Source organism: Coenobita brevimanus, chromosome 23, assembly GCF_032717465.1.
Source record: "Coenobita brevimanus isolate Jiangsu-jjx chromosome 23, ASM3271746v2, whole genome shotgun sequence".
Taxonomy (NCBI): domain Eukaryota; kingdom Metazoa; phylum Arthropoda; class Malacostraca; order Decapoda; family Coenobitidae; genus Coenobita; species Coenobita brevimanus.
This window is the reverse complement of record NC_136976.1, coordinates 43,922,546-43,937,263: the sequence shown is the minus strand read 5'-3', so window position 1 is coordinate 43,937,263 and position 14,718 is coordinate 43,922,546. Positions and strand designations below refer to the sequence as shown.

Below are 14,718 nucleotides of genomic sequence, written 5' to 3'. Positions count from 1 at the left end.
AAAAAAGCTGAAAGTTACAAAGACTAGAGAAGTTATAATTATGTGAGTCATAGAATACATGTATATAGTGTTGTTTCTTTAATATGTTTAAAAAATAATCTTCACTTTCAATATAATTTAGTACAATATTGTACAGATCAAAATTTATAATTGGTATATTTTAATGAAATTTCTTTTAAGTTTTGTATTAAAATGTGACGTGATGGAAACAATCAAAATGTATTTTTTTACTGTGGTCATCACTGCAATAAAAAAATAAATATTTGGAATTAACAATTTTTAATGGCTTTAATTTTGCAGATGTTATACTTCTTCACCACCTTCAAACATGCATTATCACCCTCTCAACACTGCCCACTTCACCATCTATCTATTGCCTGACACCTTAACCTGCAAGGGATGGCCACAAACAAACTGCCCCCATGTCGCCCTGTCCCGAGCCATTTCACTGCCCTCACCCCAGCTCACACACCCCTCTCTCATATACCTCTCCACTCCATCCCTTCATCTCATCCTTGGTCTCCCCCTCCCTCCCCCCCCTCCACTTCACTCACACTCTCCTTGTTAGTCTCTCACTCACCATCCTCTCCACATGGCCAAACCACCTCAATGTATTTCTTCAAACGCTTTCTATCACATCCACATTCACACCACAATGCTCCTTCACTTCCTCATTTGTCAGTCTGTCTCTCCATGTAACTCCACATGCTCCTCTCAAGTAATTCACTCTTGACTTGTGTCCTTCCAACAAGGTCCCAGCTTCACTTACATATGTTAAAGTTGGTATCCCTATCAAGCACCTACTCTTTACTTCGATGTTCACTTCCTTGATTTCTTATCATGGCTTTCAAAAAACCAGCAACCTTTCTTCCTTCTTGTACCCTTTGAAGCACTTCATCCTCTAAACTTCCATCCTTATTCATCACACTACCCAAGTTCTTAAACACATTCACATTTTCGATTTCCCCATCATCCAACCTCACTGTATATTCAGCGACTTCTTTTTCTCTTGAAAACCATAACTCTATACTCTTCCCTACATTCACCTTTAGATTCCATTTCTTACACACTCTCTCAAACTCTTTCACAAAGCCTTGCAGTTCCCCTTCGTCTTCACTAAACAATACAGTATCAGCTACAAACAACAGTACAGGAAGTTCCAAATGCTGCCCTCTCTCATTAAGGCCGCTCCAACATCCACTGTGCTACCTTGTAACTTTCTTATAACTCCATCCATGTACAGACTGAACAACCATGGAGACATGACACATCCACATTTCAGTCCAACAGTCAGATAGAAAAATTCACTCAGTTCACTATCCACACGCTCAGATGTACAGAAATGACAATGATTAGGTGGATGTGTAGTGCGTCCTTGCGTGCAAGGTCTGGGGGGGCTGGGTATACGATTGAAGAGTTGAGAGGTAGGATGGGACTGGAGCGTACTGGTGCTATGATAAGGAGAGATAGATTGAGATGGTTTGGACATGTGGAGAGGATGGGGGATGATAATTGGGTGAGGAAGGTGAGAAGTGTTAATACTGGGGATGGGGTTATGAGGGGTAGACCAAGAAAAAAATGGGATGAGGTCATTAAGTGTGACCTCAGGGTTAAGGGACTGAACAGGGAGGCTGCAATGGATCGTGCAGCATGGAGAGCTGCCATTAAGTGACCAAGGCTGACGCATGCAAGCATGTTGGAGCCTTTAAAAACAAAATGAAACGAATGAAGCTGCAGCCTTAGCACCCTCATAAAAACTGTTCACAGCATTTAGCAGCTTCCCATTTACTCCATATATTCTTAATATTTTCCACATTCCTTGTCTATCCACTCTGTTATATGTTTTCTCCAAATCCAAGAAGGCTGTATTCAACTTCTTTCCCTTCCCTAGAAACTTTTCCACTAAAGACCTAAGGATGAATACCTGATCTACACAACCTCTTCCCTTCTAAAACCTCCTTATTCTATAACTAATTCCTCTGTAATTTCCCTAACTCTGTCAATAAGTATTCTACCATATACTTTTCCTATTACACTTAGAAGACAAATTCCCCTATGATTACCAAACACTTTCATTTCCCCTTTTCCTTTGTCTAGGGGAATAATTACACCTGACTTCGAATCCTCTGGGACTCTACCTTCCTCCCAGGCTAATCTGCATATCCTCCATGCCCATTCTACTACAACCCTTCTCCCATGCTTCATCATTTCACCACATACTCCATAAATTGTGGGGGCTTTCCCCATTTTGACTTTCTTCATTGCTTCCTCTACTTCCATCCTACTGACCTCTTTCTCTGTTCTCACCTCCCTCCTTCTCCCAGCCACTTATACATGCATTACTCTGATTCTCTATGTTTAACAGTTCCTTAGTGTGTTCTCTCCATCTGCTCACTTTTTCTCCCATTACTAGCAATCTACCAATTATATCTTTTACTCCCCTACTAACTTCTTTACCTCCCTTCCTAATTCTCTTTACCTCCTGCCACTTCACCAAATATGCCTAAAACACTCCATAAATCCTACAAATCCACTTTACCATATGCCTTCTCCAAATCCCTAGATGCAAGATACAGCTTTTCATTCTTTGCAACAAGTTTCTCAAGTGTCCTCATTGTAAATGTGTGATCTATACACCCCCTATCCTTTTTAAACCCACTCTGTTCAGTAAAAATTAAATTTCACTGTACTGAAACTCAGCTTACGTAATCCTGGTGTGGCTGAGGTAGTGTCTGGAATCTGCTGGCTAGCTGCAATTTTATTGGAATCCACACCATCCCCCAGGGGTAATGAAGAGAGGTCCAGCTTTGGTGGTGGCTGGATGTAGTGCTTCAGAGATGTGGTGGTCTGTCGGCAGCGCTCCGTCGCCTTGTCGTTGTCTGGCTGTTCATCATCCCTGTCCTTGATGCACAGTTCTTGTCTTAGGTCTGTGGGAGAGGGAGGAGGTTAGCTGGATGACAACAACAACACACCTTCAAGCCTCTCTATCAGAATTTGACATTGCCCTCCCACCACTCCAAGCAACACTCTCATGTATTGCTTTACATTCCTTATCCTTGATGTTTAGCTCTTGTCTAAGACCCTAAGATCTGTGGGAGGATTTTAGACTACCTATATATATGCTATCCAATCTCACAGTGTATGCTGGGAGTCTGTGGCTAAAATGCCATTAAATCTCTCTATAACCACTTATAACTGCTCCCTCCTGCCATTCACTCTCCCTCCTTTATACTGTTTTATTTTATAAGCTGGGTGTAGCAAAAATATTTCTAACCTTTTCTATCACTAGTCAGCACCACACTCCAGCCATAATGACAATTTTCATATCACAGGAAGGCCATGAGTCATGACAATAAAGCTTTCATATTCTTGTTGTTTTACTGAATAACTGTTATAAATACCTTACCATGCCTCTTTCATCAATCACTAATACATTCACCTGCCACTCCAAGGCTCCTTCCCTCCTCTTTAACCTCTTACCATCAAGCGTCGATTGGAACTGTCAAAAAATCAGTAGCGCGGTGGCATCAGGTGTCGGTAGGAACTGCACTTGTTTTCCCGGCACAGTTTGAAGTGGCTGCCACTTTATTGTCACCAAAAGCTCGGGGGAGACTCCCACCAGCCCACACACCCATACCTCAGTCGTCTCTGTGACTTTGCCAGGTGTAGGATGATCTGTTCTTAACCTAGCAAGTCCGATTTTGTTTCCACTTCACGTGGACTTTTGCCTCATCCACCCCTGCCAAGCATCTTTCCAAGGATACTAGGAAAGGACTCAGTGATTGTGCCACTGGGTGTGCCTTGGACACCATCATGTCTAGTTGATCTAGTAATGGAGAAGTTATCTCATTTACAGTAAAGCCACAGTCAGAGCCGTGGGCAGACACACAACACATCCTGTTTTTGCGGCAAAAATTGGTCCTCTTCCTCTTGTCATTATTCATCAATGCGATGACCTACAGACTTGGGGATACTTTCATTTGCAAGAAGAAGACTTGCTGAGTAATATGGTCTTTAATTCACTTCCGTAACTGCTATAGTTTCTGATATCTTAAGGTTAAAATTAAAGCTCTCTCTCTCTATCTCTCCCCCCCCCCAAGTGAGGTAAGGCACGAGCAGATTTTAGCCCAGGGTCCATTGGTTAAATACCAAATAGCTTCTTTTTACTGTCATCCTACAGTTACTCTCCCTCATGCCCAACAAAGGTAACTGGCAAGTCTTTAACCATTACGAACTTTCCTAGTGGTAGGTGGGGACGTTCACCATCCACTCACTCGATGTAGTGTTACTCTCGGGTGACTGCCCTTTCCTCTCTTCCCTTCTTCTTTCCTTTCCTTCCTCTTCTGTCTTTCTCTCATTCATTCTTGCCTCTTCCTTCTATCTGAAAGTGACTCAACACAGCATAACAAGCCAAATGGTTTCCTATACACCAGGAAACCATTTACTACACTGGATGGTAACCACATACAGTACATCCCCCTAGTATGAGAGTATATGGGGGGCAGAGGATGGCGCGTACTAGGAATTTGCGTACTCTGAATATATAAGTTTATGGGAAAAACTACATATGGGCAGCACCCCCCTTCATGGGCAACCCTTGAGACTCCTTTCAGGCCTAAGTATTGTACTGTACAGGGGAACTATCTAAGTCATTTTACCTAAGATAATGTAAACCAACAAGATCATGGCTTTACTAAGTCAACAAGGATATGGCTTAACTAAACCAACAAGAATATGGCTGCTCACCTTAACCCAAGAGGACAACAGGCGAACTGTCTCCTGCACCACTCTGTTTCAGGACAATTTGGCATCAAGTGAATTCACCGTCACAACAATAACAAGACAATTCACCGTCATTAATGAAGACACCTATGGGTGACACTAGAATAATTCAAAGGCGACTACAGCGAGGAAGAAACAAGTTAATTAAATCACCAGTGATGGAGAGTGGAGACTTGTCTATGAGCCATTTACTGGGGAGGATCAAGAGGATGATGCAATGTCTGAGGTATCAGAAATAGACTTTGAAGGGTTTATGAACGAAGTGAGTGCATTAGTTAGTGAAAGTGCTGGTGACGAGAGTGGTGAGGAAGGTGGTGTGTCGAGTGGTGAAGGAGAGAATTCGCCATAAGTCAATTCGCCGTCAGGCAATTCCCCATCAAAACATGGATGATTCCCCGTCAGGACAATTCCCCGTCATTCTATAAATACAGTATACTTATTATTAATTAATCAATACTTTAATGACCATCAAAGTCTATGTTCAACGGCGTAGGCTTTGGATATTATTTATTAGTTGCATCTTAGTCAATACTGACTAAAGGTAAAACTAATAAATAATATCCAAAGCCTACGTTATTGAACACTGACCTTTATGGATCCCCCAGAAATACAGTTATTATTGACTAATTAATAATAAGTATACTGAAGGGGAATCATCCATGTTTTGACGGGGAATTGTCTGATGGCAAATTGACTTGATGAATTGTCTCGGACCCCTAGAGTGCAACTCCTGCACCACTCAACACACCACCTTCCTCACCACTCTAGTCACCAGCACTTTCGACACTTTCACTAGCTAATGCACTTATATTGTTCATAAACCCTTCAAAGTCTATTTCTTATACCTCAGACACTGCATCATCCTCTTGATCCTCCCTAGGAAATGGCTCATAGACAAGCATCCACTCTCCATCACTGGTGGTTGGCACTTCTTGGGGTGATAATGTCACGTGCTCGAGGTAACCCCAGATTTGGGCCACTCCTTGCTGCCTGTCTCGCTTACAACGAGTTCAATTCGAGTACTTAAAAAAAAAAAAAAAAAAAAAAAAAAAAAAAAGGGGGGGGGGGTCCTCGCATACACTGAGGATCACGTACTAAGGGGATGTACTGTAACCAAATTACGGAGACTAGTGGTTTAGTGGGTAATTAAGGTGCTCCAATCAGACCGAGCCTGGGTAGGTTTATATCCAAGGGGTGCTTGGGGATTATTGCTCAAGTAATGCCACTCAGGGATGAGTGAGGCCAACTACTCATCTTAAATGTCAGGGCCAACTTGCCTCGCCCTGGGCTCCTATGCTCCTCATGGGGCAACATAGGATTAGATGATGATGGATAGATGAATGAATGAATGAACAAACTTTCTTCCTGTGAAGGGTACCTGCAATAAAAATACCCCCAAACTTCTCTATCATCACTTATCATTTCCCCTCCTGTCACTCCAAACCTCCCTTCCTCATGCTACTCTGATTTTATATGATGAACATGATAAAAGCACATCCAAGTCCCTCTATAACCATTTACAAGTACAGGGTACTTCCTCCTGCTACTTGAAATCTCCCTCCCTCACATAATCTCCATATATTAACCTCATTTCAGGGCTTCTGTTAGTGGACGTACAGCCGTATAATGCATTCAAAGAATGCAGCTGTACATCTTATTTCATAATCAATGAAGTCCCAGTGACTTCCATATTTATGAGCGTACACCTAAAATCAGATCACCGGGTGTGCCACGCTGTGTATTAAATGACCAATTCATTACATCATACTGGGCCTGCAAATACCTTAACCACATACAGTACAATTATCAATTTTTGCTCTGTCTACATCCGTTGACTACCATCCGGGGCAGTTTGATCCAGTTAATGGATAAATGCTTTTGGCACGTGTATCTCATTGGTTTTTCGGCAGAGAACAAAGTGTATGTGGAAAAACTCAATATGGTGGTGGTAGGTGGTGGCGACCATCATCCACTCACTTGATGTAGTGCTGTCTACTTCTTCCTTAGCCTTTATCTGTGCCTGCCCTCCTCTCTTCTTATTTCTCCCATCTTTCCTGTCACTTCTTATTACTTTTCTTTCCTTTACAGGTGGTTTTACATTGAGTGACAAGCCAAATGGTTTCCTGTAAGCCAAGAAACCATTTACAACACTGGGTGGTAACCACATAACCAAACCATACGTGCTTCCTCCGTGTCACCAAGTGGGTTCCTGGAGGGTTAGTGCCCCTCCCCATAATACAAATGGCCACCCCTTACAGGATTAAGGGATCTGGCAATAGATAGGTTCACTATATTTTGTGATTCTGGAATGTCCAGGCAAGTACTTGTTTTCTTCGTCTGCCTCTGCTAATTACTGTCAAAATTATTTACACTATGCTTGTTCACGTTGTACCTTATTGATTAACAGCAGTAATTTACAACTATGCATTAGCATGCTGCGAATAAAATGTACGATTAAAGTGCCATGATGATTACTTAATTTTTTGGTACATGCAAACTGTTTTAAATGGTCAGTACCTTTTAATATGTAAATGTGGCCACATAATACAAAGGATTATATTACCGGAAATGAAAAACACGAATGACATTTTTATTTTTCTGGTAATTGCAATCATTGCATAGTCAAAAGGAATGTACAGTAATTCAAAACATAAGTTTACTGTATTAAATACCACATGACAGAACAACAGATAGAACATGTGCACAACAAAACAACATATGTACTGTATATACCTATCTATCAATTTATCTTTCTATTGCCAGACGCCTTAATCCCGTAAGGGGTGGCCACAAACAAGTTGCCTCCACGTCACCCTGTCCCCCGCCATTTCACTGCCCTGCTCCCAGCTCACACCCCCCTCTCTCATATACCTCAACTCTCCATCCCTCCACCTCATCCTTGGCCTCACCCTCCCTCTCCCCCCCTCCACCTCACTCACATACACTATCATATATATATACAGTGTATATATATATATATATATATATATATATATATATATATATATATACAGTACCCTCGCGTCCAACACGCGTTAGTCCAGCACGATTCACGTCCAGCATGGAGAGCAAAAAATTAGTATTATTTAATACGATTTAATTACTGCAACACGACTGTGTTAGCATAACACGCACAGAGCTCCGAGAAGTGGGAGAAATCCGTAGAGTTCACCTCTAGCACAATCACCCCCGGTCCAACACGGTCATACTGGACATTCCCATGATGATGATAGCCAATGAAAACTTCTGATCAAGTAGCCTTCCCCGCCCGCTATCGTGACGTGATTGTGATGCTGCCCAATTAAAAACGCTTCTGCTGTCACGTGATGTTTTGTTTAAATTTCTCCCGCCACAGTGCCACTCAGTTGCATAATTCGCATTGGAAGGTGCTTTTTTCTTGCTGCATTTTCTGCCCTTGTTACTGCATTTTACCCTGCTCACGATGCCTAGGAAGACTTCTGAGAACCCCAAGAAGCGTCGGCACCTCCCTCAGGCCACCAAGCTAGAAAGCATCGAGAGGAAGAAGAAAGGGGAGAGGAAAGTTGACATTGCCAAGGCCTATGACATGAATGAAGCCAAGGTGAGGACCATAATAAAAAACCAAGACAAGATCCTGGCAGCAGTGAAGGTTTACAGAGTGCTAGGACAGGCAGAAGAAGGACCTTCCATGGCCGTGGACGAAGATAGTGATTCTGAGTGTGATTTCGAAGGATTTATGAGGGAGGTTGAGGAGGAGCAGCAGCCATTACCCGCTAGTGACGCCAGCAGCCATCCTCCGGGGACCAAGTAGGACTACCTACAGCCTTGGATACCACCTTCCATTCCCAGCAATCCCACCATCGCTATCCTAAAAGGTTAGTTATTATTCATAGCACAGTACCATTTATTATAATTACAACAGTACGGTACCAATATATGTACAGTATAGGTATATTGTAGGTATTTAGGGTGACTTTTCCTAGGGTTGCTGACATAATTCATTTTTCCCCATAAGCTTTATTGTTTGTCCAACGTGTTTTTGGTCAAACACGGGACCCATGCATGACAATATTACCGTGTTGGACGCGAGGGTACTGTATATATATAGCAGCTGTGGCTCAGTGGGTTAGAGCGCTCCACTCTGACCGAAGGGTTGGAGGATCAAATCCACCCAAGGGTCATTGGCAGACATCAGGAAGGGCATCCGGTCATAAAATGCTACACGCTCCAAACCAAAGTCCTCTACCCAGGGGCAACGCCTCAGCCCTTATCCAAAAAAGGGGTAACTGGCGTAAAACTCACTTATATATATATATATCATCATCATCATCCAGACCTCCTTTCCCACCCTAGACCAGGGTGAGAAGCAGCAACGTCCTGACTGCCAACGTTTGTCCAATTCAAAGGGCCATGCTTCCATTCACTCATCATTCAAGCCCTTGAAATTCTGGCTCCATCACATTATGCCAAAAAAAACTTTCACCACACTCTGTAGCTTCACATACATCTATCTGATAGAGTCAATCTGAAAGTTGTTAGGTTAAAAAGTGTGTGCCAAATCCCTGGTTATGTGCTCCTCCGCACAAAATTCATCCAACCAGCTCGGTCTCGTGTCAATTTCTTAGCCTCAATGACTTCCATACCTCTCTTCCTCACACACTCATTCACCATATATCTCCACCTTCTTCCTGGCTTACCTTGCCTCCTCCCTCCTGCAAATTCTCTCAGATATATCTTCTTTCACCACTATATTGTCATCCACTATCTCCACATGACCAAACCATCTCAGTACACTCTCTTTGATTCTAGTGTCCACAGAGTTCCTCACTCCACATCTTTCACGAATCACATCATTCTGTATGCTACGCACTCTCTGAGCCCCACATACATTTCTCAGCTGTCCCACTGCCACTGCTCTTACTCCTGACTTTTCATTTTTGAGCCATACCGTATTCTCACAATCGTACGTTAAAGTTGGCACTAAAACTCCTTCACGTAAGCCTCGTGCAGCTGCAAAACTCTAGCCTCTGTTTCTTATCGAGGCCTTCACAGCACCAGCTACTTTCCCTCCTTGTGTCACTCTACTTTCCGCTTGTTTTGCACACTGTCCTCTTTTTTTCTATCACTGCATCCAGGTATTTGAACTCTCTCACTAACTCCAGTCTCTCTCCATTCACTGTAACATCACACTTGGAGTCACCTTCTCTCTCAATAACCATCATTTTACTCTTTTCTACACTGACTTTCAAGGGATGATGCTCAGAGACATCTAAAAAACTCTGCACTAGTCTACCAAGATATTGTCTGGTATTTGATGTAGCACTGCATTACTGACATACAAGTTTGAGATATTCCATCCATCACCATTCATTACCACAGCCATCTCTCTTTCCATTACTCATGTTTTTAATTCTCTCGTCACCCATCCACATACATATTGAACACCCATGGAGACATAAACAACCTTGTCACACACCCACATTGATCATGAGCCAATCACTTAGATGCCCATTTACCCTTACATATGCCTCACTACCATCATAAATACAACGGCACCTAGCAGCTTACCATCTACACCATAAATACGCAAAACCTTCCACAGTCCTTCTCTGTCTACTTTTTTGTATGCTTTTTCCAGATCCAAATATGCCATAAACACCTTATAGTCCTTCTCACATGCCTTCTCCATTATCTGTCTTACAGCAAATATTTAATCCACACATCCTCTACCACTCCTAACGCCAGCCTGTTCGTCACTCACTAGGACCTTTGATCTCTCTCTTACTTTCTGTATAATTATTCTTCCATATACCTTCCCTCCCACACTCAAAAGTCTTATGCCATGATAATTCTTGCACTCAGTTCACTCACCATTATTTTTGTACAGTGGTACAATCACTGCCTTTTTCCACTCTACTGGCACAGCTTCACCCATCCATGCCTTCTTATATACCTTCAACAAGCACTTCATTCCACTCTCTCCAATACAATACACTAAATTATCTCTGCATAAACTTCGCAGTCCCAGCTGTGTTGCCATTTTACAGCCGCCTCACAGCATTCTTCACCTCTGCGAGTGTCACGTTTCCTGGCACTGCATTCCTTCTCTGTTCACCCCCAAAACCAGTCATGTTAACAGTCACTTTGCTCTCTCCATTCCCATTCATCAGACTTTCAAAATAATCTTTCCATCTGGTCCTTACCTCATCCCCATGGGTTAATAATTTACCACTTACAACCTTTCATGTTTCTTTCCTCTGTCACTTCTGCATTTCAGCAAGTCTTTCCAGAATACCTGCTATTTACAGAGAAATTTGGATTCAATTTTCTTCCTAGATCATCATTTACCATCTTCTTCTTCCTCTTCACTAGTCTCTTTACATGCTTCTTGATCTAAATATATTCAATTCTTATTTTAACTGAACCCCTGTCCCGTATCCACTTCAGCCACTTCTTCCTATTTTGCTCCACTGCTCTCATAACCTCTTTATCCCACCATGCCATGCCCCTCTTCTTTGTTGTTACTCTTGCCACACCACAGATCGCTTTAGCATTCCTAACTAAGCAATCCCTATACACATTCCATAAGCTGTCCAGATCCATTTCATTCCAATTCACTGATCCTAACTCCTCCCCTACTTTGACCCTGTATTCATCTGCCATTTCTTTGGTCCTCAGCTTCTTGACTTTTAGTCTCTCTCCCTGACAGCTCCTCTCTCTCTTGGTCCACCTCACTCCTCTCAGCTTGATCTTGCATACCACAATCATATTATCTGACAAACCTCCATATCTTCCTCTCATTGCCCTCGTATTGGCAACACTACCCAGCATCGATTTCTCTACGAGTGTGTAATCAATTAGGCTGCTTTCAACATGATCTCCATTACTCTATGCCGCATACATTTATGCGCATTCTTGTATTTAAAAGAAGACTTACAAATGCACAACCTCCTTTCCTGACATATGTCCTTCAGTCGCTTCCCATTATCATTCTCTTCTGGTACTCAATTATTACCCATTATATCATTCACAGGACCAGTGTCTTCTCTACCATTCATATCGCCCATTACAATCACTTTATACCTACTGGGCATTTCTCCAGCTACTTCATTCAGCTCATCCCAAAAACCTGTCTTTCTCTGTCTCACTCATGTCATCACACGATGCATACGCAACAATCACTGACACTTTCACTTCAAAATTGAACCTGACATACATACATCTCGAGCTGACACATTTGTAATCTCTCATTCCACTTTGCCACACTTCATTCATCAACAAATTAACTCCTTTCTTGCAGCTTTCTCGCCCATTCATGTCCAACCTTACACACTTTACATCTTCCCACTCCTCCACTTCACACTCTTACATCTTGGTTTCACACAATGCCATCACAGCATATCTTGCACTCATGAATACAATCACCACTTCCATCTTCTTACTCTCCTTGGTCACACCTGTCACATTCCACATGGCCATGTGAATCTGCCCATTTGGTTGGAGCCCAGGACAAGTGTTGGGCCCTCTGAGGCTCTCCAAAATGTTTGCCATAATTTAGTGATTTTAGATAGGGGTGAATTTATACTGGTGGTGGGTTAGTGCCCCACCCTGTAAAAAGAAGTAATTAAACAAGCGAACAAGGTGCCTCGGACCAGGATAGACCATACATTGACAACCAAGAAACAGAAAAAGGACATTCTAAGCATGGAAACATGGAAAGTGAGAGGAGTGAATGATGAAGTGAGAGAGAGATTTTCAGATGCTTTAGGACGCAAGAGTGGATGTATGTGGATTGATTGGAACTAAATGGAAAGGTGAAGGGATGAGAGAATGGGAATATGGTTTAGGAATTTGTGCAGGAGTTTATGAGAATAAGAGGGCAAGAGAGGGAGTATGTCTGATGATAAGCAAGAAGTGGAAGGAGAATAAAAGAGAGTATGGAGCAGCTGGTGCAAGAATTGTAGGGGTGAGGATGAAAGTAGGTATACAAGCTTGGGCGATTGTATGTGCGCATGTGCTGACCGAGGACAGAGTGGCAAGAGTGAAAGATGAGTTTTGGGCGAGTGTAGAAGCATGTAAGGACAAGTTTGAGAGGGGCAAGAGTGTTTTTGACTGAGATATGAATGGCAAAGTTGAGAATGTACAAGTGGATGGAGTGGTTGGTCAGTGGGGTGTGCCAGCTGAAGTAGATGGGAATGGTAGTGCTTTGGTGGACATCTGTGCTAGTAAGGAGTTAGCAATAGCCAACACCTTCTTCCGGCATAAGATGATCAACAGAGTCATGAGGAGGATGGACAGTGAACTTGTTGAACGAAAGGCAATGATAGATTATGCGTGTGTGGATAAGCGAATGAGGAGACAGGTGTTGGATGCAAGTGTGTTGAAAGGGTGGGGGAATGGAATCTAGGACTATCACTTAGTGATGGCAGAGGTAAGGCTGCAAAGAAAACGGGTGAAGGGATGAAGGGGAAGACAGGAGGAAACAGCTCCTGTGAAAAGATTGGAGAAGTTTCAAGAGAGTGAGAGTACAGTATAAGTGCGTAGTAAAGGAATGACCGGGAATGTATGAGTTACAGCAGATGGAAGGGGTGGAAGAAGAAGTATGCAAGATATTCACAGAAGAGATAGGCACAGCATTCGAAGTGGTTTGTGGAGTGAGGAGGAGAGGGAGGGGTGTGCAAGAGACAGCATGGTGGAATGATGAGGTGAAACGAGCTGTGGAACAAAAGAAGGCATATAGTGACTGGCTAGTGAGAAGAGGTTGGGGAGAAGATGAGAGAGAGAAGAGAGAGGTATATATGAGCAAAAGGGAGGTGAAACAACTGGTGAGGGAGAGTTAGAAGAGAGTGGATGAAGAGTTTGGGAGGAATCTGAGAGTGAAATGGAGGGAGAGTAAGAAATTGTTTTGGAAGGAGGTAAAGAAAGCAAGACAGTGTGAAAGGGGAAATAGCAGAGGAGTGAATGATGGGAATAACAGATTGCTGGTGGAGAAGAGAGAGAGAATGAGGAGATGGAAGGAGCACTCTGAGGATTTGTTGAATGCAGAGAGTGAGAGCAGTGTGAGTATAAGTGGTTGGGGAATGGCTGGGAGAAGAAGAGATAAGAGGAGGGAGGAAGAGATCAATAGGGCAGAAGCAGTTGATGCAATGAAGATGAAGATGGGAAAGACCCCAGGAACTGATGGAGTGTGTGATGATATGCTAAAGTATGGGGGTGAGATTGTTGTGGAGTGGATATAGAAATTGTGTAAATTGGCTTGGGAAGAGGGAAGGGTTCCAGAGGACTGGAAATCAGGTATAATTGTTTCTTTATACAAAGGAAAAGAGGAGAGAGAAGTATGTGGTAACCATAGGGGTATTTGCCTTCTTAGTGTGACTGGAAAAACATATGGTAGAATACTCATTGATAGGGTTAGGTATATAACAGAGGAGCTAGTTGGAGAAGAACAAGGGGGATTTAGGAAGGGAAAAGTGTGTGTAGATCAAATATTTGTTCTAAGATGTTTAGGAGAAGAGTACAGTACATCCCCACAGTACGCAAGTTCCGAGTACACGATCCCCTTTGTACGCGGACAAATATATATATATATTTTTATTGTATTTGTTATTAGTATGCGAACTGAACTCCTTGTAAGCGAGACAGGGGGCGAAGAGTGGCCCAAATCCGGGGTTACCCCGAGTACGCGACATTGCCCCCCCCAAGAAGCGATAACGGTTACTTATGCTCCGCCCACCTTGTGACGTCGATGCTGCTCACTCGTCACGTGATGCCCATATGCGCCACTTAGAGGGTGGTGAGGTGAAAGTCCCAGCAGAGGAAACATATGCGTACAGAGGGTACACTTGCTGTTCCAGGTAAGTCCCCGTGTACTCTGAGGCTATTTTTTCTGTGTGCCAGGATGTCTGCCCCCTCCCCCAGGAAGAAGAAGTGCATCACCCATGCCATGAAGGTGCAAGT

The 14,718-nt window shown here is 42.9% G+C and overlaps 1 protein-coding gene across 5 annotated transcripts in view; it reads right to left on the bottom strand.

Annotated features, from left to right (window-relative positions):
* Positions 1-14,718, bottom strand: part of LOC145392953 (nuclear distribution protein nudE-like 1) — a 451,924-nt gene that overhangs the window by 164,243 nt on the left and 272,963 nt on the right. For all 5 annotated transcript variants that reach the window (XR_013896084.1, XM_080267243.1, XM_080267246.1 and 2 more), the window contains exon 5: positions 2,706-2,927. Coding sequence is in view for 4 of the 5 variants with exons in the window: in XM_080267243.1 (XP_080123369.1) it covers positions 2,706-2,927 (222 nt within the window). In the remaining variant the exon portion in view is untranslated. The remainder of the gene's footprint in view (positions 1-2,705; positions 2,928-14,718) is intronic.